The 26,171-nt window shown below is 39.8% G+C and overlaps 1 protein-coding gene across 3 annotated transcripts in view; it reads right to left on the reverse strand.

Moving 5' to 3' along the window:
- The window catches only part of CCDC93 (coiled-coil domain containing 93), a 225,763-nt gene that overhangs the window by 71,621 nt on the left and 127,971 nt on the right, over nucleotides 1-26,171 (reverse strand). For all 3 annotated transcript variants that reach the window (XM_030209955.1, XM_030209954.1, XM_030209953.1), the window contains 3 exons: nucleotides 15,944-16,017; nucleotides 10,895-10,976; nucleotides 3,701-3,772 (listed from right to left, as the gene is read on the reverse strand). In XM_030209955.1, coding sequence (XP_030065815.1) covers nucleotides 3,701-3,772; nucleotides 10,895-10,976; nucleotides 15,944-16,017 — 228 coding nt within the window. The remainder of the gene's footprint in view (nucleotides 1-3,700; nucleotides 3,773-10,894; nucleotides 10,977-15,943; nucleotides 16,018-26,171) is intronic.

A 26,171-nucleotide genomic window follows, 5' to 3' on the forward strand; every position in this document is an offset into this window, starting at 1 on the left:
AAAGTTGTTACTCTGAGTATTAGCCTCTGCAGCAAGTTTCTCTTCATATTCTCTTTTAGTCTTCTTTATTAATGCTTTGCATCTGACTTGCCAGTGCTTATGTTACTTCTTATTTTCTTCACTTTGGTTGTTTTTCCATTCTTTGAAGGACAATCTTTTACTTCATCTTTTAACCATGCTGGCTGACTTTTTTCTTTTTTTCCATCTTTGCAAACTTTGCAAATATGTGGAATGCATCTGGACTGGGCTTCCAAGTTATTTTTGAATAACGTCCACATCTGATTTAGTGTCCTAACCTTAGCAACTGATCCTTTTAGTTTCTTTTTAACCATTTTCCTCATTTTATTCTAGCCGCCCTTTTGAAAATTAAATGCAGCTACAGTAGATTTCCTTTATGAGAAAACAGTGGCCATAGCCAGAAGGATGCTAGGTTATAGAGAGAGAGGTGTAACCAGCAGAAGAATGGAGGTATACAAGTCATTGGTGAGGCCACACCCGGAGTACTGTGTTTAGTTTTGGAGACCATATCTTGCTAAAGATGTAAGATGACTTGAAGCGGTCCAGAGGAAGTGACAAAAATGATATGGGGCTTGAACTAACAGACATACGAGAAGAGACTGGAAGACCTGAATATGTATAACCTAGAGGAGAGGAGGGATGGGGAGATATGATACAGACATTTAAATACATGAAGATAATAATACAGAAACAAATATTTTCCAGAGAAGGGAAAATGGTAAAACTAGGCCGTAGCCTGAAGACTGCTAGGCTGTATAGAGAGAGGTGTGACCAGCAGAAGAAAGGAGGTGTTGATGCCCCTGTACAAGTTGTTGGTGAGGCCCCACCTGGAGTACTGTGTTCAGTTTTGGAGGACGTACCTTGCTAAGGATGTAAAAAGAATTGAAGCGGTGCAAAGAAAAGCTATGAGAATGGTAAGGGATTTGCGTTACAAGACATATGAGGAGAGACTTGATGACCTGAACATGTATACTCTGGAAGAAAGGAGAAACAGGGGTGAAATGATACAGACATTCAAATATTTGAAAAGTATTAATCCGCAAACAAACCTTTTCCGGAGATGGGAAGGCGGTAGAACTAGAGGACATGAAATGAGATTGAAGGGGGGCAGACACAAGAAAAATGTCAGGAAGTATTTTTTCACGGAGAGAGTGGTGGATACTTGGAATGCCCTAACGTGGGAGGAGGTGGAGATGAAAACGGTAACGGAATTCAAAAATGCGTGGGATAAACATAAAGGAATCATGTTCAGAAGGAATGGATCCTCAGAAGCTTAGTGGAGATTGAGTGGCAGCACCGGTGGAGGGAGGCGGGGCCATTGGTTGGGAGGCGGGGCTAGAGCTGGGCAGACTTCTACGGTCTGTGCCCTGAAAATGGCACATACAAATCAAGGTCAGGTATACACATAAAGTAGCACATATGAGTTTATCTTGTTGGGCAGACTGGATGGACCATACGGGTCTTTCTCTGCCGTCATCTACTATGTTACTATGTACAGGACATGAATTGAGGTTGTGGGGTGGTAGACTTAGGAGTAATGTCAGAAATGTATTTTTCATGGAGAGGGTGGCCGATACCTGGAATGCCCTCCCAAGGGAGGAGGTGGAAAAAAACTGTGGCGGAATTGAAAAAGGCGTGACATGAACACAGAGGATCTCTAATTAGAAAATAAATGGTATAAAAAACAAAACTTAAAGGTTCACATATGTGTTTGCATGTCAAGCGGTACTGAGATGGCAACACTGGCTGTATCAACTAAGGCTTGTGCTGGGCTGGCTTGTACAGTCTGAGTCCCGCATATAGCGACCCGGTTTAGGATGGGCTGAAGACAGCTTAGACGGAAACTCTAGTAATTTGGAGCACGAGGACCATGCCGGGCAGACTTTTATGGTCTGTGTCCTGCAAATGATGAGATTGAGCCAGGTGGACTCCCACGGTCTATGTCCCAGAAACACCAAAGAAAGACAATGATAATATCACATTCATTGTTGATTTAATCTTGAATTGATAATGAATGTGACTGTTGGGCAGACTGGATGGACCATTCAAATCTTTACCTGCCGTCACTTACTACATTATGTGGAGAGAAAGCGGTCTATGAAATGACTGGACAATTAATGAATTTCTTTGGATTTAAGTACTATTTATTTTGGGATATGTACTACAAATTGAGAAGACAACTTTGTGATAAATTTGATGTGATTGAATGACTTCTGAAAATTTGAAAATTCACTGATGAGGAGTTTCATATAAATTAAACATTTTGTAATATGCTTTGTAGTCATCATATGGACTTTGGTGCTGGGGAACTGGGTTCGATTCCCACTGCAGGCACAGGCAGCTCCTTGTTACTCTGGGCAAGTCACTTAACCCTCCATTGCCCCAGGTACAAATAAGTACATGTATATAATATGTAAGCCGCATTGAACCTGCTATGAGTGGGAAAGCGTGGGGTACAAATGTAAGAAAAATAAAAAAAATAAAATATAATTATATAGCTGGAATTAAACTACTGAAAAATGTTTTAAATTCTGTGTGTATGTGTGTGTGTGTGTGTGTGTGTGGGGGGGGGGGGGGGGTTCTCAATTTAAAACATTTTTCAATAATAAATGAAATTCACTTGGAAGAAAGGAAGGTCAAGTAGTGGGCTTCAGCATTCAGTTCTGGGACTGATTCTGCAATATTTTTTTGTAAGCAATATTGCCATAGGGTTACAAGAATCTTTTCAAGTGATATGAACATCTGCAACATGATGAACACCCCTAAGAGTAGGCAAAAGAAGAAGTGAAATTAGAAAAACTGGAAGACTGGCCTAATGCTTGGCAGATAAACTTTAATGTGAGGAACTGTAGAATAATGCGTTTTGGTCCAGAAATCCAAGGAAGCTGTATGTGATAGTAGGAGAGAGTGATGTGCATGGACCAGGAGAGAGACCTTGGCGTGATGGTGTCCAAGAATCTCATGGTAGTGAGCCACTGTTATAAGGGATAAGGCATTGGTCAAAATCAGTTAAAAAAAATCAGCAGAGGTCTTTCAAGACGCTCCTCCTTTGATTATGGATGAAACTGAGTGCCAGATCGTTTGATGTTATATAGATTCCTTCTTGCACATACTCAGGAACAGTTTTGAAAGCTATTCAGAAAATTCTCCAGCTTATATGATACAGGCCATGTGGCCAACATGTTTGTTTCCTATGAAGTTTTCTACACAGAGAACACAAAGCTCCAGAAACCTTTATGTTTTAATAAATCTAAATCAAGTAAAATGAAATAATCCTCTTCTGTTGCAAAGGTGCTTCCTTTCCACTGATTTCAAAATGGAACATTTCCAATTTTATCATTTTAATATTAGACAGGACTGTACAATTATTCTCAAAGGCAAGGAACTTAAACTAATTTCATACCTCTTTCTATTCTACACATGTTTCAAACGTCCATGCTATTTCTTAAAATACATTTTATTCTTGGCTATGTGCCTATTTTAATTTAGAAAACATCAATCAACTGCACTATCAAACCAAAGATCTCCCTCCTAGAGGCAGCATGGGTTGCTGGAGGCTTTCAAAGTCAAATGCAGAATTCTGTTACTCTAATGTCACACCAATTCTACTTTAAAACAGAGCTGATTTATAATCATTTGGATTGTACAGCATGTATGCAATACAGAACATTTTGTCTTTCACCTTTTTTTCTCCTTGCTCATCAGCGTCAGTCTTCAAACTTTCAATATTTTGCTGGAGGCGTGCCATTTCTTCCTACAATAGTAATATAAATCACCATGAAAACTAATTCACTTTTTTTTATATCTGAAATTATTTATTTACACAGATATTTCCCTTATTTATATCAATAAAACAGCAGCCAAGTTTCAGTCTTAATAGATTATCAATAGAAATCAAACAAAATAAAACATGGAAAAGAAAATAAGATGATACCTTTTTTATTGGACATAACTTAATACATTTCTTGATTAGCTTTCGAAGGTTGCCCTTCTTTGTCAGATCGGAAATAAGCAAATGTGCTAGCTGACAGTGTATATAAGTGAAAACATTCAAGCATTACTATGACAGTCTGACAGGGTGGGAGGATGGGGGTGGGTAGGAAGTATGCATGGGGACATCAAAGCATATCATTGATATTCTAACAGGATGGGTGTGGATAGGTGAGGGGTGGGGTGATCAACAGAGACATACAGCTTTATGGTTTATAATGAGCTAAGAACCCCAGATCCTGGGGTTTTCCACCTGTTTTATATCATCCACTGTTCTATTTCTATGATAATAAACCCATCAGTTTATTAGTTCTGATGTCTTGGACTGACTAAAAATCCTGGTGGTTTGTGGTTTGGGTCTGTGAGTACTTGGGAGTGTGGTCCCAGTGTCCTAGAAATCACCGTGGAACAACTTGAGAGTGGGATACTCAATCAGAGGAAAGTGGGTGCTAGTGTAGAGCATGTGTACAGGTGCAGGCAGGCCTGAGCAGTGCTGGGGACAGACCCTCCAGGTGACCACAGGGATAACCCAGGCGGGTGGTAGGCATTTCGTGACAGTAAGGGGCAAGCCACCTGTCTTTTTTGGAACTAGAAAGATATCTTAAGCAGAAACCTTGACTTCTCTCCTGTGGCAGAACATGTGCAATGGCTTTGGCCTGAAATAGAAGGTGGACTACCTCCTGCAATAGTTATGATGATCTGCCAAGCTGAGCCATCTGCAACCAGGGCAGAAATGAATGCTAAAACTGGGGATGTAAAAAATGCTTAGGGAATACTTTAGAAAGAACACAATAAAGGGAATACAAACATGAGAACCAGGAAGATCAGTGAAGTTTCCACAGAAACTTTGGGTAAGAAATGAGTTTAAAATCAAGAACCAGTAAGTTCAGTATTGGAGGATATAATCAAATACAATCAAGCAGAAGATGATTTTGATAGAAATATACAGCTGGGAAAGAAAACCTGTTGATGATGGAAACTCTGGAGACACAAAGATGAGAAAAATGTTCGTTCCCACTGATGGATAACCTATTCTCTTGTCATACAATCAAGTTCTTTTTCACTTTTTTTTTTTTTAAACACCAACTACAAGTGAAAAGTATGGTTGAAGACATGGTGCCCTAGGCGAATACTCCATAAAAAGATGTTTGCATGAAAAATGCACAGATATAAATGAATGAATAATGAGGAAGTGAATTGTGCAATATTCAAAGGTGAAGTAGTATGCAATACATCTTTTTTTTTTCCTTTACATATTTTATTTCTCCCATTTTTGTTGTGATATTCAATCGGGAGTGTGATTGTAAACACAACAATCCACTGGGAACGAAACAAAGATAAGACAAGAGAAGCAGCCGAGCATAGCTGCAAGATTTATTCAGTTCACACAATTGGTTTGCCCAATAGACATTAATATTTCAATAGACAAAACAGAATCTAAAGTGACCAAACAGCATAACGGAACTTAGCAGCAGCCATGAAAGGACAGAAGGTGCAATTTGAACTAAAAGTACTTATAAACTAGCAAGAAAAGTTCTTATATCAAGTTAAGAACATATCAACTATGGATAGCAGTAAGGAACAGTACAATCAAATAACCATTAAGAAATTAACAGCCTGAAATGAATAGGTGTAATATACAAAATTATGAACCAGGACGCCAAAAGAAAAAAAGAAAACAAGTTGCCCTACAGCTCTTCAAATAGTCATAAGAATAAGAGAACATACAGGGACAGACCCGAAGGTCAACCAAGCCCAGAATCCTGTTTCCAATAGTGGACAATCCAGGTTACAAGTACCTGGCAAGATCTCAAAACAGTACAATACATTTTATGCTGCTTATCCTAGAAATAAGCAGTGAGTTTTCCCCAAGTCCATCTTAATAATGGCTTATGGACTTTTCTTTTAGGAAGTTATCCAAACCTTTTTTTTTAAAACCCCGTTAAGCTAACTGCTTTTACCATATTCTCTGGTAACAAATTCCAGAGTTTAATTTCACATTGAGTGAAGAAATATCTCTGATTTGTTTTAAATTTACTACTTTGTAGTTGCATTGCGTGCCCCCTAGTCCTAGTATTTTTGAAAGAGTAATCAAGTGAGTCATGGCTGAGAGGAGATATGATAGAAGTCTATAAAATAATGAGTGGAATGGAATGGGTAGGCGTGAATCTCTTGTTTACTCTTTCCAAAAATTCTAGGACTAGGGAACACGCAATGAAGCTACAAAGTAGTAAATTTAAAATGAATCGGAGAAAATATTTCTTCACTCAACGTGTAATTAAACTCTGGAATTCGCTGCCAGAGAATGTAGTAAACGCAAGTACCTTAGCGAGGTTTTTTTAAAAAGGCTTGGATAGCTTCCTAAAAGACTTGGGGAAAATCCACTACTTATTTCTAGGATATTGCAAAACTGCTAACAGAGTGTGTTCAACGAGTTAGCTGTATATAATTTTCTGTGAGGTAGAGTCTGATATAACTGACACGGCTGTTTTCATTTCACTCTAAGGTGAATCACTTGCTCGTGTTCTTTTATTAATCATAGACTCATCCCACCTCCTAATAAGTTCGATATTTAAATAATGCATAAATCTGCTTCTAACATCTTGAAATCTTAACCATAGCCATTCTTATAACTATGCACACAGCACTTATGTACATTGGTGTACTCTTGCACCCCTATTTCTAGGATAAGCAGCTTAAAATGTATGGTGCTGTTTTGGGATCTGGACAGGTAATTGTGACCTGGAATGGCCACGGTGACTCCTAATGTGGAACCTTGCATCACACTGGCCTTTTCTCATTAATCCATACTTATGAATATAATCTGTAATTTTGTTCTTCATAATAGTCTCTATCATTTTGCCTGGCAATGACGTCAGGCTCACCGGGCATTGCCTTCTCTGAGTGCCCCTTTTACCCCTCGGTCATTTAGCGATTCAACCTGATTCTTTTGCTGGCATCTTGCTTCTAATATACCTAATAAAGTTTTTACTGTGTGTTTTTGGCTCCAATGAAACTTTTTTCAGTCTCTCTTAGTCTTCCTTATCAGCACTTTGTATTTGACTTGCCATGCCTTATTCTGTTTCTTATTATTTTCAGTCGGATTCTTTTTCCATTTTCTGAAGGATTTTCTTTTAGCTCTAATAGCTTCCTTCACCTCGCTTTTTAACCATGCCGGCTGTTGTTTGACCTTCCTTCCTCCTTTTTTTAATACATGGAATATAACTGGCCTGGGCTTCTAGGATAGTATTTTTAAACAGCATCCACTCCTGATGTAAATTTTTGACTTTTGAAGCTGCTGCTCTAAGTTTTTGTTTTTTTTTACCGTTCTCATTATAGACTCCTTTTTGAAAGTTAAATACTAACATATTAGATTTCCTGTGTGTACTTACTCCAGAGCAGATATCAAATCTGATCAAATTATGATCACAGTTATCATGCGGCCTCAGCACCATAACCTCCTGGCTTCACATCATGCGTTCCACTAAGGACTAGGTCTAGAATTTTTCCTTCTTTAGTTGGCTCATGTACCAGCTGCTCTATAAAACAATCCTTGATTTCGTATGCCCTGATGTTACGTTTCTGCAGTCACTATCGGGGTAATTGAAATCACCCATTATTATTGTTTTCCCTAGTTTCTTAGCCTCCCTAATTTCTGATAACGTTTCTGCATTTGTCTGTTCATCCTGGCCAGGTGGACGGTAGTACATTCCCATCACTATCCTTTTCCCCTTTACACATGGAATTTCAATCCATAGGGATTACAAGATATGTTTTCTGTGCCGCAGAATTTTTAGTCTATTTGATTCAAGGCCCTCCTTATATAGTGCTACCCCTCCACCAATTTGATCTATCCTATCACTACGATATAATTTGTACCCTGGTATGACAGTCCTCATTCATTTCACAATTGGAAAGGAGGCTCTACTTTTGAGGAATCCTTCTCACAGCGATCCAGTATGTTTTGCAAAAAGACCTAAGCGAGCAGCATCTAAATATAACAATTCTGTTGTTGAAAATGTTGATGCTGTACAAAAAAAAGGAATGAATGATTTTATCTAACTGCTTTGCAGCAGAAGACTGCAGAGACTCGGTATGGGGCTGGACCTCTGTGAAGTGGGCCACTGATGCACAATCCTGGACTGATGCTGATGAGATGGAAGGCTCTGGTGACCATGTGCAAGGTCACTGTGCTAAGAGTGTGAAGAAGCTGATTGAGAAGAGGGAGCCATATGCCTAGACCATAGTTTTTCCAACCCAGTCCTCAGGACACACCTAGCCAGGTATTCACGATATCCACAATGAATAGATATGAGATAAATTTGCATGTATTACCTCCAGTCTATGCAAATTTTTCTCATGCATATTTATTGTGGTTATCCTGAAAACCTAACTAGCTATGTGTCCTGAAGGCAGGGTTAAGAACTCCTGGTCTAGGCTCAATGCAAGTTTGAGCAGTGAAACTTTGAATGAGCCGAGAACATCCAAATAATTAGAGCAAGATGACGACTCCATGGATTGCTCTTCTACCTCTGAACCTAATGGGCCTCTGGCACAGATGGGAGGTACTCAGCTGAGGAGGCATTTCGAGATTACTGACAAATTGAGACAATCTCCCCATGGCTCAAGTTGTCTGGTACATCAAAACCATAGCCAGAAAGCCAGTATAGATGATTTCGATGACAGCAGATATGCTCAAGCCTGTTATTTCGATGGGTTATCAACAAGACCATACGAACATGCAGTTTTCCAAGTCATGATTAGGTTCCAGACAGCCAAAACAAAACAAGTGTAGGTCCTCTAAGTGGAAGTTTCCCTCACAGACAGAGCACAATCAAAAAGTCAACATTTCAGTGAAAAAAAAATCTTGCAGCACCCAAAGGAATGATAAATATATATAAATGTCAAAAAATTCAAAAAAATCTGCTTAGAGCAATAATAATAGAAACTAAACAAAACAGCTCTAAGTAGCTCTATAGAGTGACCACATTAATGTCCATATAATAATTAAATTTAAATAAAGAGGCCTCAATAGCCCAGGGTACCAGCTTTAAATCACATAGAGAACGAGAAAAGCTATGTGATTTAAAGACGGATAAGATTGTCTTCTTCGTATGTGGAGGCGCCTCCCGATATTTTTTCTTGGGATTTGAAGCTAAGTACTCCAACTGTTATCGAAGTGACTCTTTGTTACTGGCTCTTCTCGTCTTGTTTTTTATTTTCTCCCTTCCATTTTACAGTTGTCATTTTCATGTCTCTATATTGTTGACTATATTATCAATTTGGTCCAATATATGAATATATAAACATTTTTTTGAATACAATTTCTCTGTTTTTTTTACTACAGATTGTCTTATGTATTTCACTCTGTAGGTTTTTTCAGAGAATTGTTGGCCCGTGATAAAAGCCATTTCGGGTGTGTCCACTGTGTTGGTACCCTGGGCTATTGAGGCCTCTTTATTTAAATTTAATTATTATATGGACATTAATGTGGTCACTCTATAGAGCTACTTAGAGCTGTTTTGTTTAGTTTCTAAATATATATAAATAACATGAATAAAAAAACAAAAGGATTTTATTGGAAGAGCTTTGTCACACGTCTTGTTTTGTACAGTAGAAGAAACAAAACAGAAGAGCTGAGGGGACTGTAGTCTGCGGGGAAGGGACATGCATTACTTAGAACTTTCCATTAAGTTCTGAGCACTGGGAGAGCAGTTCCACCCTGGTGTCATCTATGATTTCATCCACTTGTATGCCTGACTCAATCCTGCTTGTCAATAGAAAATGTCTTGTTCCTTAACATGGTCCCTCCAAAACAAGTCTGAAAGAGAGTCTGCCTCAACATGCCCTATTCTGAACCCCACTGCAAGGATAAATGGGAGAATTTCATTCTCTAATGCATTCTGGCATCATAACGAACACTACAACCAGAGGGAAAAAAACCACATACATTTTTTAAACAGCTTATTCAAGCTATAAATGTTTCACTATGACTAAGCATGATTAAACCATATTTTGCTGTATGCATATAAAAATATACATTTGCCATTATATGCTATATATTCAGGTTTATACTATTACAGAAATATATCAGCTGAATTCACTGGCAACTAGCCGCCACCACTCATTCTAAAACCGAGGGAATGATAAGAATGGCAATACAGCATATCACTCACACACTCCTTGAAATGCTTTGCATCAGTAATAGCTAAGCAGCAGCGGATTTTTGTATCTCATTGATATCCTGTTCTTTTCAGTAAAAGTGCCAAATAATCTGATTCTAGAGAGCAGGATTATTAAAGGAAAAAGGCTAATAGTTTTAGTTTCATTTCTGACTCATATCAACAACCATGTATGTATGCAACGTAATGAAATGCTGGCTGTACTCTTCTTTTGTATTATTTTGCAATCCTCTTTACCATGTACGTATACATAGTAACATAGTAGATGACAGCAGAAAAAGACCTGCACGGTCCATCCAGTCTGCCCAACAAGATAAACTCATATGTGTTACTTTTTGTGTATACCCTACTTTGATTTGTACCTGGCCTCTTCAGGGCACAGACCGTGTAAGTCTGCCCAGCACTATCCCCGCCTTCCAACCACCGGCTCTGGCACAGACTGTATAAGTCTGCCCAGCACTATCCCCGCCTCCCTCCACCGGCTCTGCCACCCAATCTCGGCTAAGCTCCTTAGGATCCATTCCTTCTGAACAGGATTCCTTTATGTTTATCCCACGCGTGTTTGAATGTAATGCCTTTTGTACTCAGTTACTCGGAAATGGCAACCGCCATTACGGCAAATGTAAGCCACATTGAGCCTGCAAATCTGTGGGAAAATGTGGGATACAAATGCAGCAAATAAATAAATATCAATCATTACTCACCCTACAATGTGCTCTGAATTCTTGCTCCTGGGATTTTAGATTTTCATTCATGGTAACCAGGGATCTCAGGTTCTGCAGGGTGCTAAATTGGGTGATAAAAGTGAGAAACACTTATCCTTTTGAACTTACCAAAAGGAAAACCATCCCCACCCTTGAAGAAGGCAATGAGTAAAGAACAAGTACTAAGGGTCAACGCAGACATTAAAATAATGCTGTATTAACACAGTGTAATGCAATGCTGCCACTATATTGACAAATGCTGAGTACTTATCTTAAGAGGACAGTTTCACCTTCTAATTTATGGCTAACAAGAGGTGCTCAATGGAACAGGAAAACTTTTAATACTGGCGTAAGCTGGGCTGCTGGACAGTGATTGAAAAAGTGTCATGGTTGACAACACCAGGAAATGGGGAAACTTGTTAAAATTAAAATTATTACTAATTTATTCCCAAATTGCCAACCAGTGTTTAAGCATGAACGACTACAATCTGCATAAAGTGGCAGGTGCAGTTTCACCTTTGTTGGAAAGACCGAATGGACAGTACAGGTCCTTGTCTGCCGTCATTTACTGTGTTACTGTGCGTTTGAGTTTATTTCTTTGAAGTTTCTTAATTCCAGTGCTGGAATCTCTGTGCCCTGCTAACACATCTCCAAATGAACACACACACATACAGATCATAGCTGGTGGTGCCACTTACCTAATGATCTACTTATTTTGTTTTCTCATGGATTTAGTCAACACTTTTTATACATTCAGATACAGCAAGCTTTTTTCTAAGGGCCAGATTTACTAGAATGTGCTACTGTGTTAGCATTTTGAAGAAAAATATACATAATATTCATAGGTCTGGGTTTCAAAAATTAGAATCTGGCAACTTTTTTAGATGACTTGTTGACTTTGGCTTTGCAATTCACAATGACATTTGACAAGCACGTCATTGAATTTCTGGATGTTAGAATATATAAATATGGAAATATGATGCATACTACATTATTTTGCAAACCTGTGGCCCGCGACACCTTTGCTCGTTACACCAGTGCCCATCCTCAGAGTTTAAAAAGAGGTTTGCCCATGTCAGTTTTCTCCAATGAGGGAGTCTCCAGTAAAGGACTTGGAGTAAACATCTTCATGCATCCCATAAGTTCGCAGCCATGCTAGGCTTCTGGCTGCAATTGCAGAAGTGGAAACTCTGGCTGAGTTTCAAAGGCATCATAAGCTGTTCTAATACAGTAAGTACCGCTCATTAGACTCTGCAAGGTAAGTAGCTAGCTGGGTTTGAGCTTGCACAGAAAGAGCAGATAAAAGACCTGCACTTTTCAAAAAAATGGTTTGCATGTACTTAACCATGTAGAGCTAATGGACAGCAACAAAGCAGAGCACAGGTCTCTGGGTCTAACATATGGGAATCCTTTCCTGGAAAAGTGCTAGAAAAATCCCTGCATTTCTTTGATTTCCTTATGGCTTATGGAAGTGCAACAAATGGACATTATTAATTCCTAGAGATGGTTAGAAGTTAAATTTCTACGTCAAATCTCTTGTAAATGGTTGAACAGTAAGAAGATTCTGCCACATACAGATCTGCTAGTCCTTGAATGGCCATAAACACGTACAGTAATAGTCACCAAAATAAATTAAGATATTTAAATAAATTTTAAAAAGCTCTACATATTTTAGAAGGCCAAAAATGACAGATCTTGGTCCTGTTTCCTGCAGAAGTGGAGAGGGAATTTCTTTAGCCATCTTATTGACAAATTTTGCATATGATATGGCATTTCTCAATGGTGGTCATAAAGGGTCATAATAACATAACATAAGAACAGCCATACTGGATCAGACCAATAGTCCATTTAGCCCAGTATCCTGCTTCTAACAGTGGCCAAATCAAGTTACAAGCGCATGGCAGAATCCCAAACAGTAGCAAGATTCATGCTACTGATCCCAGGGACAAGCAGTGGCTTTCCCCATGTCTATCTCAACAGTAGACTATGGACTTTTCCTCCGGGAACTTGTCCAAACCTTTTTTAAAGCCAGATATACTAACTGTGGATACCACATCTCGCAACGAGTTCCAGAGATTAACTATTCATTGAGTTAAAAAAATATTTCCTCTTGTTCGTTTTAAAAGTAGTACTATATAACTTCCTTGCGTGTCCCCTAGTCTTTGTACTTTTTGAAAGAGTAAAAAAAAATCGATTTATGTTTACCTGTTCTACACCACTCAGTATTTTGTAGACCTCAACCATATCTCCCTTCTTTTTCAAGTTGAAGAGCCCTAACCTATTAAGCCTTTCCTCATACGAGAGGAATTCCATCCCCTTGATCATTTTGGTCACCCTTCTTTGAACCTTTTCTAATTCTGCTATATCTTTAAAATACAGCACCAGAATTGCATACAATATTCAAGGTGTGGTTGCACCGTGGAGCGACAGAGGCATTATAATATTCTTTTGTCTTGTTACCTCAATGTCTCATACTCACCTCATGACATAATACAAGTACATTCACCACCATAACCATATCAAATGTTTCCCTTCCTGTCTCAAATACACTGAAAATTCTCGGAGTCACCATTGATCGAAATCTCACACTTGAAAACCACGTGAAGAATACAACCAAGAAAATGTTTCACTCCATGTGGAAACTAAAAAGAGTAAAACCTTTCTTCCCAAGATCCATCTTTCACAACCTGGTACAATCAATGGTACTAAGCCACCTGGACTATTGAAACGCACTCTACGCTGGCTGCAAAGAACAGACTATCAAGAAACTTCAAACAGCCCAAAAAACCGCAGCCAGACTCATATTTGGAAAAACAAAATATGAAAGTGCAAAACCCCTAAGAAAGAAACTTCACTGGCTCCCACTCAAAGAACGAATCACGTTCAAGATATGCACGATAGTTCATAAAATCATTTACGGAGACGCCCTGACCTACATGCTAGACCTCATCGACCTACCTCCTAGAAATGCTAAAAGATCAGCCCGCACATTTCTTAATCTACACTTCCCTAGCTGCAAAGGATTAAAATACAAACTAACACACGCGACCAGTTTCACCTACCTGAGCACACAGCTGTGGAATGCACTACCAACAAAATTGAAAACAACCAACGAAATAACTAACTTTCGCAAATCTCTGAAAACCTCTCTCTTCAACAAGGCCTACTATGAGAACCCGTAACTTAACTATAACACTTCACCACTCCACCCTGACTCTGAATGACGTCTTTCTATAACTGTTTGCTTAGTTCCTATCTGTCATCCTTGATCTCTTTTAACACCAATTGTATCTTTTACCTTGTAATGGTGATGCCATAACAGATCTTTGTAAGCCACATTGAGCCTGCAAATAGGTGCGAAAATGTGGGATACAAGTGCAATAAATAATAATAATAATAATACCTATCCCTTTCCTAATAATTCCTAGCATTCTGTTTGCTCTTTTAGCCGATGTCACACACCGGAAGAAGATTTCAGCGTACTGTCGACGATGACAGATCTTTTTCTTGGGTGCCGACTCCTAGGGTGGAACCTAGTATCAGATAACTATGATTTGGATTATTCTTCCCAGTGTGGATCACTTTGCACTTATCCACATTAAAACTCATCTAGACTTCCTATAGAACTGTTTTCTTCATTATCTGGAGAGGGTGGTTGGATATCAAAGGGATCTAGGAAGCCCTTTACATAAGGCGGGAGTGAGTCCAGCGAGGAGGGAGGAATCAAATGCGCAGTCTTATGTTCAGAGTCTGAAATGGATATCAGAGATTCAATGGGATCTGAACAAGTGTCTGGACTGGCTAAGACCAGACATATGAGAGGGTTTTTTAGCCCATGGTGGTGTAGGAATGTCAGACAGGTTTTTGAAATGACCCATTACAAAATCAGTAAACACCTTTTGAAAAAAAAAAAATACAAAAACAAAACCAAACCCCAGAATAGAAATGCTCTGGAAACTAGAGAGGTCAACAATGAAGGTTTACTGGCATAAGTGGTGTGGGCTGTTGCACCAAGGACTGTGCAAGGATAGGCCACTGCACTGAACATTTCTCTCTGTCAGGAAGGCTCCACACAAGAGGTGCTAACACTGTTACTGGTATTGCACAGTTGAAAAAGAGTTTATGCACTTCCTCTTAGCAGTAGGAGTATCCTTGCTGGTATGTATATATACTTCGTCAGTACTTTGGCCAGAGTTAATAAAAGCAATTTTTCCTCAAGCTTTTGAAGCACTCCGTAAGCAGATGTGCTGTAAGCCTGAAACATCAGGCGATACTTGGTCCACTCTTATTGCCTAGTGGTCCCCTTTTGGTGACTGGACTGAAAGTTACTGCACACAGAGTTTGATAGCTTTTCTATGGAAGATTCTTGACTGGTATGCACTATACATCTGTAGCCCGTTTCTTGCGAAGAGTTCGTCTTCTGCAATTTTCTAAGAAGTACCTTTTTCTTGGCCTTTAAGTGTTCTCAAAGGTGATTCCAATGGCCTCTCTGTGCTCATGTTGGTGCTCTTGATCTTGTTTAGAACCATGCATAAGAGAGATATGAAATGGGTATCAAAATTCTAGATCTTTCTATTGCATTTCAGGTAGGAACTAAATCCTGACCTCAGGGACAGTTTTCTTTTTAATTTAAATAAACAAAAAACAGTGTAGAAGCAAACTACTGAGAAAATTTTTTACTTGAAAGCTTTGTTTCATGTCTGTTCAACGCAGAAAAAAAAAACACAAAAAAAACTGAGCCAAAAAGATCACTGTATATAAGGACTGCACATGGTCATAACTTTACACTAGGTTTGGAACTGTGGGAGAGCACCAGATGACTTGTGTGTCTGAATCAATCCTGCTTGTCGACTTAAAATAAGAGGTATATGAGGTCAACGAAGAATAAGTGTACATGATATCTGATGCTATTCAGCAACATCTAACAAGCCTAAATTGCACAGAATTCTCAGCAGACAGAGGCTCAGTACATATAAAATACTGGTAGTTGTACACCCACACTCTCGAAACAGTGAATTAATGGAATCACATGAAAGAGAAATAGCATACTTGGCATCAGCTTGAGACTCCACGGTTTCTAAGGATGCAAGTTCCTTGTCCAACTTTTCACTGTAATCCATAATCTGAAAATAAAACAAACTTTTCTCAGAAAGGGGAAGAAAAAATCAATGCATTGTAATTTGTGGCAATGAACACAAAGCCAGACACACACACGGTCTTAAACTATATAATGAAGGAAATATTCAAACTGTCAAAACTGGAGCATGTTTCTTACTCATAGGCTTTGCATCAACATTCAAAGCATGTACTTCATCTGTGACAAATGCCATAGGTACAGAGTGTTTAAAATCACTGGAACCTGCTTTATGAGTGAGCACAATTTTGCTTGAAAAGTATGCAACCCACGTAGTATTTCCTCTCCTGACATATATATATATATATATATATATATATATATATATATATATATATATATATATATATATATATATATATATATATATATATATATATATGTGGAACAACCTTGTAGACTTTTAGCTGCACTGAGAATAAGAAATATTCATTCAGATAATTTGTGAAGGTAGACACTTTTTTTGTTTTACTTGAGGAAATTGCTTTGAAAAATGTCCTTCTATGGGGGTAACAGGGCACCTATGTAAAATGACTACTAATACACCCAAGCTCTTATATTATTATCAGTTTGAAACTCAAGAGCACAGCTTCACACACGCTGTGTATTCCAGTGGATACAAGAAGAGCTCTAAACCAAGCAGTATCAGTTCTTATTTTTTCTTTTAATTCTTAAAAATTCTTAAAAGAATTAAAAGAAAAAATAAGAACTGATACTGCTTGGTTTAGAGCTCTTCTTGTATCCACTGGAATACACAGCACCTATGTAAAATGTCAAAATAGCACCTATTTTATAATGGTAACAAAGGTGCCAATGTGTCTTCATAAAATAGGCTTCTATAAGGACCCCCCAGTGCGAGAGGATAATGCATCTCCTGGTGGGCAGGTCATGGCTACAGGAGTACTTCCTATTTCACCAGGGTGCTGCTCCTCCTTCTAGGAGACCTCTCTCCTCTCGAGGCAGCACAGGGACTGCCAAACTGGAAGTGGGACTTCTCTACAATGTCCCTGTAGGTCTCCTCCAGGAGTGGAGGAGTAGCGTAGTGGTTTGTGCAGCGGACCGTGATCCTGGGGAAATGGGTTCAATTCCCAGTGCAGCTTCTTGTGACTCTGGGCAAGTCACTTAACCCTCCATTGTCCCAGGTACAAAATAAGTACCTGCATATAAGTTGTAAACAGTGTCCTGTTTCTAACAGTGGCCAATCCTGTTTACAAGTACTTGGCAAGATCCCAAAACAGTACAATATATGTAATGCTGCTTATCCTAGAAATAAGCAGTGGATTTTCCCCAAGTCCATTTTAATAATGGTCTATGGACTTTTCTATTAGGAAGCTATCCAAACCCCTCTTAAACCCTGCTAAGCTAACTGCTTTTGCTACACTCTCTGGGAACGAATTCCCACGTTTAATTACATGTTGAGTGAAAAAAAACTTTCTTTGATTTGTTTTAAATTTACTACCTTGCAGCTTCATTGCGTGCCCCCTAGTACTGGTATTTTTTAAAAGAGTAAACAAGTGATTCATGTCTACCTGTTCCACTCTATGCATTAATTTATACACCTCTATCACGTCTCCCCTCAGAATTCTTTTTTCCAAGCTGAGCCCTAGCTGCTTTAGCCTTTCCTCATAGGGAAGTCGTCCCATCCCCTGTATCATTTCATCGCTCTTCTCTGAACCTTTTCTAATTCCACTATATCTTTTTTTGAGATGCAGTGAACACAATTACACAGAAGATTTGAGGTGCGGATGCACCATGGAGTGATGCAAGGCATTACAATGTTCTCATTTTTATTTTCCATTTCTTTCCTAATAATACATAACATTCTTGTCATGTCCCCTACCTCAACGCTAACGGCGTCCTCGGGCTGCGCACGGTCCTGGCAACACACACACTTGACTGGCTCAGTCCTGAGCCATGTTTGTGTACTTCTTCTCTGGCTGCAGGCTCCTTGATTGCCTTGCTCTCATGCACCTGGATCTGCTCTCTCTGCCTGGCTTCCAGGCTCTTTAATTGCCTTGCTACCACACACCTGTGTGACTTTCTCTCTGCTTACCTGACCTATGGAAGCTCTCTTCTTCAGCTAGTTCCTGTCTACATCAGAAAGCCTGAACTATTTCTGGGACGCTTTCCCTCTGCCTCATTGTTTCGGCTTCTACTTGGGTAAGCACTTCTCTTCAGCGTACTCTTCTGTTTGCTGCCTGCCTGTAAAGACCCTGCTTGTAGCTGGATTACTCTTCTGTTTGCTGCCTGCCTGTTAAGACCCTGCTTGGACCTGGTTACTCTCTTGTCTGCTGCCTGCCTGAATATTCTGCCTGCACCTGGATTACCATCTGACTTGCTGCCTGCTTTCTGACTTCTGCCTGCACCCGGATTACTCTCTGACCTGCTGCCTGCCTTCTGACTTCAGCCTGCACCCGGATTACTCTCTGACCTGTTGCCTGCCTTCTGCCTGCACCTGGATTACTCTCTGATCTGCTGCCTGCCTTCTGACTTTTGCTTGCACTCGGATTACTCCCTGACCTGCTGCCTCCTGGCCTCTGCCCACACCCGGAGTGCCTTCCAGTCTGCTGCCTACCTCTGGACTCTGCTGGTACTCGGACCTTTTCTGCTGCTCACCTTCGGCTGGCTCCTCAGCACCCCTCTTCTCATCCATCAGCACAAGTCCTGCTGGCCGCCCGCACCTGGGGGCTCAACCTCCGGGAAATGGCGGACACCGCAGGTGAACCTCGGGGTTGCTCGGCCGCCAAGTGGAATCCGGGCACATGTCCTTCACACCCGGCTAGCTCTCTACTTGGCATAAGAACTCACAAGTACGACACATTCTATTTGCTTTCTTAGCTGCCACAGCACACTGAGCTGAGGGTTTCAACGTATCATCAACGAAGACACCTAGATCCATTTCCTGGTCTGTGACTCCTAATGTGGAACCTTGCATTATGCAGCTATAATTCAGGTTCCTTTTTCCCCACATGCATCACTTTGCACTTGCTCACATTAAATGCCATCTGCCATTTGGATGTCCAGTCTCCCAATCTCGTAAGGTTCTCTTGTAATTTTTCATAATCCTCTTGCAATTTAACAACTTTGAATAACTTTGTGTTGTCAGCAAATTTAATTACCTCTGTAGTTACTCCTATCCCTAGATCATTTATAAATATCTTAATATTGGACCAGAAACTTTGAATAATAAGGTGGATGTTTTTGTGGATGATTAATGTCGAGATTATTGTTTTTCCCAGAGTTCCAGGTATGACTCCTAAAGTTTTCCTCAGAAATATTTCCTTAATTATTACTTCGAAAGGAGTGAAGCCTGTGAAAACTGGGATTGCTTTAATCAGTGGGATTTGAATTAGAGACTTGAGTATATGTATCGTTAAATAATTTCTGGTTTTTAAAAGAGAGTGAATGTAATCAGATGTATTATTTCTAACTAAAACCTGGACAATAAGTATGTTCTCAATGAAATGAATTGACTATACGCCGTATTTGGTCTTGAGGAAGCCAACCAGATGATCAATGTGGAATAATGTATTAGATGAGTAATATCTGGGGATAATCAGGTTAATACCATGTTTTCTTTTTTTCTGTTTACTGTTTAATTGATCTCCTTGTCTTATTTCACTCTCCCTATTTTTCTTCACTTTGTGGTCTAAGAAAGAGAATGATTGTATATAATCCATATATCTAGTTGGGATTGTTTTCTTCTTATATTGTATTAATGTGCAATCATCTCTGTATTACTGTTTGCAAGTGACCCTTGTAAAATGAAAAATTATAAATAAATGATTTAAAAAATTAAATATCTTAAAAAGCAGCGGTCCCAGCACAGACCCCTGGGGAACCCCACTAGCTACCCCCTTCGCCACATACTCCTTGCAAGGTAGCATGGGCTATGAGCAAGCTCTTAGCTCATTTTCAAGCTCCCCTCCGTTTTCTATTTCTGTTGATGGCTCTCTCATTCTCCCTGTCTCCTCAGCTCGAAACCTTGGGGTCATCTTTGACTCTTCTCTCTCCTTCTCTGCTCATATCCAGCAGATCGCCAAGACCTGTTTTCTTTCTTTACAACATCCGTAAAATCCGCCCCTTTCTTTCCGAGCACTCTACCAAAACCCTCATCCACACCCTTGTCAGCTCTCGTTTAGACTACTGCAATCTGCTTCTTGCTGGCCTCCCACTTAGTCACCTCTCCCCTCTCCAATCAGTTCAAAACTCTGCTGCCCGTCTCGTCTTCCGCAAGGGTCGCTTTACTCATACTACCCCTCTCCTCAAGTCGCTTCACTGGCTCCCCATCCGTTTTCACATCCTGTTCAAACTTCTTCTACTAACCTATAAATGTACTCACTCTGCTGCTCCCCAGTATCTCTCCACGCTCGTCCTTCCCTTCACTCCTTCCCGTGCACTCCGCTCCATGGATAAATCCTTCTTATCTGTTCCCTTCTCCACTACTGCCAACTCCAGACTTCGCGCCTTCTGTCTCGCTGCACCCTATGCCTGGAATAAACTTCCTGAGCCCCTACGTCTTGCCCCATCCTTGGCCACCTTTAAATCTAGACTGAAAGCCCACCTCTTTAACATTGCTTTTGACTCGTAACCACTTGTAACCACTCGCCTCCACCTACCCTCCTCTCCTCCTTCCTGTACACATTAATTGGTTTGATTTGCTTACTTTATTTTGTGTCTATTAGATTGTAAGCTCTTTGAGCAGGGACTGTCTTTTTTCTATGTTTGTGCAGCGCTGCGTACGCCTTGTAGCGCTATAGAAATGCTAAATAGTAGTAGTAGTAGTAGTAGTACCCTTCTCCATTGAGAATACTAACCATTTAACCCTACTCTTTGTTTTCTATCTTTTAACCAGTTTTTAATCCACAATAGAACACTACCTCCTATCCCATGACTCTCCAATTTCCACTGGCGTCTTTCATGAGGTACTTTGTCAAACGCCTTCTGAAAATCCAGATACACAATATCAACCGGCTCACCTTTATCCACGTTTGTTCACTACTTCAAAGAAATGTAATAGATTGTTAAGGCAAGATTTTCCCTTCACTAAATCCATGTTGGCTTTGTCTCATTAATCCATGCTTTTTAATATGCTGTATAATTTTGTTCATTATAATAGTCTCTACCATTTTGCCCGATCACCTCTGGAACCTTTTTTAAAAATCGGCGTTACATTGGTCACCCTCCAATCTTACGGCATTATGCTTGATGTTAAAGATAAATTACATATTTCTAACAATATTTCTGCAAGTTCATTTGTCAGTTCTATCAGTACTCTGGGATGAATACCATCTGGTCAAAGCGATTTGCTACTCTTCAATTTGTCAAATTGCCCCACTACATCTTCCAAGTTAACAGAGATTTCATTCAGTTTTTCTGGCTCTTCAGCTTTGAATACCATTTCTGGCACTTGTATTGGTCTAAACCTTCCTCAGTCAAGAGCGAAGCAAAGAATTCATTTAATCTCTCCGCTATGGCTTTGTCTTCCCTGTGCCCCTTTTACCAGAGTCATCTAGAAGTTCAACAGATTCTTTTACCGGCTTGTTGTTTTATAGTTTTTACTATATGTTTTTGCCTCCAATGCAATCTTTTTTTCAAAGTCCCTCTTTGCCTTCCTTATCAGCATCTTGCATTTGACTTTCCATTCCTTATGCTGTTTCTTATTATTTTAAGTCAGATCCTTCTTCCATTTTCTGAAGGATTTTCTTTCAGCTCCAATAGCTTCCATCACCTCACGTTTTAACCATGCCTGCTGTTGTTTGGTCTTCCTTCCTCCTTTTTTAATACATGGAATATATTTGGCCTGGGCTTCCAGGATGGTATTTTTGAACTGCATCCACGCCTGATGCCAATTTTTGACCTTTGCAGCTGCTTCTACGTTTTTTTTCACTGTTCTTTTCATTTTATCATAGTCTCCTGTTTGAAAGTTAAATGCTAATGTATTGAATTTTCTGTGTGTACTTACTCCAAAGCTGATACCAAAATCTGATCATATTATGATCATAGTTATCAAGTGGCCCCAGCACAATTACCTCCTGCACCAGATCATGCGCTCCACTAAGGACTAGGTCTAGAATTTTTCCTCCTCTTTTCGGCTCCTGTACCAGCTGCTCTATAAAGCAGTTCCTGATTTCTTCAAGGAATTTTACCTCCCTAGCATGCCCTGATATTACATTTACCCAGTCAATATCGGGGTAATTGAAATCACCCATTATTATTGTGTTCCCCAGCTTGTTAGCTTCCCTAATTTCTGATAACATTTCTGCATCCATCTGTTCATCCTGGCCATGTGGATGGTAGTAAGTACACTCCTATCACTATCCTTTTCCCCTTTACACATGGAATTTCAATCTATATGGATTCCAAGTTGTGTTCTGTTTCCTGCAGAATTTTCAATCTATTTGATTCAAGGCCCTTCTTAACATACAATTCTACCCCTCCACCAATTTAATCCACCCTATCACTACGATATAATTTGTAACGTGGTATGACACTGTCTCATTGGTTATCCTCTTTCCATTAGGTCTCAGAGATGCTTATTATATCTAATTTTTCATTTAGTGCAATATATTTTAACTCTCCCATCTAATTTCTTAGAGTTCTGGCATTCGCATGTAGACATTTCAAACTATGTTTGTTTTTCCTGTTTACATCTTGCTCAGCAGTTGACAGTGTTAATTTGCAATCTTTTGTCTTTCCTCCCACATCAATCAACTATGGAAGAAAACACTGTTTAAAATGAGACAGCTTCATCTAGTTCGGCCATTTTTTTGACTAGAAAGCATTCACATTACTGGTCCAAATGCTCATATTGTCACATCTTGATTACTGCAACATCCTATTTTTTGGCATTAAGTCTCAATACTTAAAGAAACTGCAGATGATACAGAATATTGTAGCAAGATTGATTTTCAAATTAAATAGATACAACAGTGTAACATTATACAGTAATACCTCGGTTTTCGTCGATTTTTTTCAGCAAAAAATTTGTCTCGGATTTTGTCGGCGTGCCCACGTGACCTCGCTGCTAATCTTGTGAAAACAAAGGGCGACCCACGAGTTCTCCTGATCATTGTGGTGTTGTTTCTCGTTGTGTGAGCATCACCCCACGCATGTAATGCAACGCACGTAAGATAAAATCACATGTGCTCAAATCTCATTGTCCCTGTTAAGTGTTTCCCTTGCTAATAAGTTAACCCTTCTCCCTTTAGCTCCATCATGGGACTATATTTATTCTCTATAAAATGTGTTTTTGTTATGTATTTTGGAGTGTCTAGAACGAATTAATTGGATTTACATTGATTCATATGGAAATAACTGCCTCAGTTTTCGTCGGTTTCAGTTTTCGTTGATTGTTTTTGGACGGATTATCAATGAAAACCGAGGTATCACTGTATCTGGTTAATCTGCATTGGCGCCCCATAGCTGAAATAATCAAGTTTAAAGTCGCTTGTACGGTTTTTCACATTCTTTATGGCATCACATCCAGTCTGCTGATTAACATATCATCAATATGTCTGGCCTGATCCAACAAACTAACAGAACAATTGTTCCTAATCTTTCTGTCATACAAGTGAACTAAATTTCATGAGATTTTTAACTCACTTTTCCCAGTATCAGGGATTTCTCTTTGGAACTCTCTCCCCACTGATATTAGGACTGACAGCAACTACTTCGGCTTTAGGAAGAAGTTAAAAACCTTTTTATTCCCAAAGACTATCATGTGTTTAACCATTACTGTACGATTCACAGGACTGTTCTCTTATTTCTCTATTTCCTCTTACAGTTAATAGGCTTGATATACCTTGCATTGTTCTAAGTCATGTAATTTAATTGATGTAAACTGCACTGAATCCTAGAAAGGGAATTTTAGCGATATACAAGACCTAATTTGAATTGAATAGACACAGTGGCAGAAGCATGTGCTCCATATATAAAATGACGATTTGGGCTTATTTTTAAGAGACCCGCTTCTAAATTACATGCTATTTTTAAGGTAGACTGAAAGGAAGGGAAGTAATCTAACTATGTTTTACATAGTAATTCTCATTGGTTTGGGCAATTTATTGGAATAAGTTTTTACGCTATAGGCACAAAAACAGCTTGAGCATAACTACCGGTCACATCTCTTTATATGGGAAAGCAACATAGATATTTATCTTATGACTAGTAAAAAAGCCCCGTTTCTGATGCAAATGAAACGGGGGGGCTAGCAATGTTTTCTTCTGTGTGCATGTGGGAGTGTGTGTGTCCCTGCCCTCTGGCCTCTCTCCCCTCCCCCCTCTGAGTCCTTCACTGTTACAGAGCCAACGATTTGATTTCGTGCTCTGCTGTTTTCCTTCACTGACTGTGTTACAGAGAGGGCGGGGCAGACACTCATAGGGAAACCGGATATCTCGCCCCCTTCACACTTCCAGCTGGAGGCTTCATAGAACGTTGGTGTTGCTTTTTATATAGAGAGATATGGTGGGACTACTTGAGTATACACTTTATATTTAGAATAAAGCGGCTCACTGTTTTACGTCAATGCATAAGCTGTTTTACTATGGGCCCTGTTTACTAAGGTGCACTAGCGTTTTTAGCGCGCCCTAAAACTTAGCACTTGCTAAACATTAGAGACACCCTAATATTCCTATGGGTGTCTCTAGAATTTAGCGCACACTAAAAATGCTAGCGCGCCTCTAGCGCAGCTTAGTAAACAGGGCCCTGTATGTTTTAACAAGATATTTCTTGATCATTTTTAGTTTGTTATTTAGTACATTTTGTGCTTATAAATTCTTCATATTCACTATTAGATTGTATTTAGTTAAATCCAATGACCATGTACACACACATTCATTACATTTGTTTACTGTAAGACATGTTTATATATTATGCTATGCTACTGTGCCCATTAGATGTTTTCTTAACATTTGGGTACACAGATGCTTTTCAATATCTTAAGTTGTGTGTTTGAACACCAACTGGTATGTGATAGTTTATTCATTTACACACTGTTGTTTTGTTGATCCCCAGATGTCTGTATTGCTTTTAATATATCTATACTAGACTTTGAGCCTGTAAAAACGGGCTATTATAGAAAGGGGGGGGGGGTTGAAAGGCCCGCCCCCACCGCCGAGTTCGCTGCTGCCCCTCCCCCTCCGAGTTCGCGCCCCCCCCCCCCCCCCCCACCGAGCCGTCACCACCCACCTTCCACCCGGCCGGGCCCTCGCTCCGCTATTGAAACAGCGAGGGTCCAGGAACGCAGCACTGAGCTCTGCTGAGCTGCCGACGTCGGCCTTCGTTCTTCTTCTCTGCCTGTCCCGCCCTCGTGTGACGTAACGTCGTCGAGGGCGGGACAGAGGCAGAGAAGAAGAAGGAAGGGTGATGTCGGCAGCTCAGCAGAGCTCAGTGCTGCGTTCCCGGACCCTCGCTGCTTCAATAGTGGAGCGAGGGCCCGACCGGGTAGAAGGTGGGTGGCGGCGGCGACTCAGGTGGGGGGAGCTTTAGACGGCGGTGTCCCTCCCTCAGCAATGCGCAGTACAGACCCTCTGTGTTCCGCCCCCCGTCATCACGTATTGACGTGGGGGCGGGGCAGAGAAGGTCTCTACTGTGCATTTGCGAGTGAGTACGGTCACTCGCCGTTTATATGTTTGATAGTATTTAAAATATATTTATGCATTTTAACATATTTATGTATTCGATCAATTTAGTATACAATATGTAAAAATAGTTACATGCAATTACATATTTGATATTAATCTTTATGTTCTGTCTGACGACAATGTTTTCATTACATTAGACCTCTGATCAGTCAGTTTTGACGAAATGTGGCAACATTAGGTGTTTTTGTGTTCAATTAAACCTATGGATCTCCACTGGAATTGTATATATTTCTTCATGCTATTTTCTTGTTACCTTCTACCTTGATAATTCTATTTTATTTATTTATTGCATTTGTACCCCACATTATCCCACTTGGGTAGGTTGAATGTGGCTTACAGGTTGGTTTAAGTACAACAGGTTACATAATAGGATTCAAGATTGAATAACAGGTTAATTAGAGTAGAACAGGTTGCCTAGTAAGGTTCTAGTGGGTAACAGGATATTGGGTAAGCTGGGTTACATAAAGGCGTATTTTCAAAGCACTTAGAGTTACAAAGT

This window comes from Microcaecilia unicolor, chromosome 7 (assembly GCF_901765095.1).
Source record: "Microcaecilia unicolor chromosome 7, aMicUni1.1, whole genome shotgun sequence".
NCBI classification, from domain to species: domain Eukaryota; kingdom Metazoa; phylum Chordata; class Amphibia; order Gymnophiona; family Siphonopidae; genus Microcaecilia; species Microcaecilia unicolor.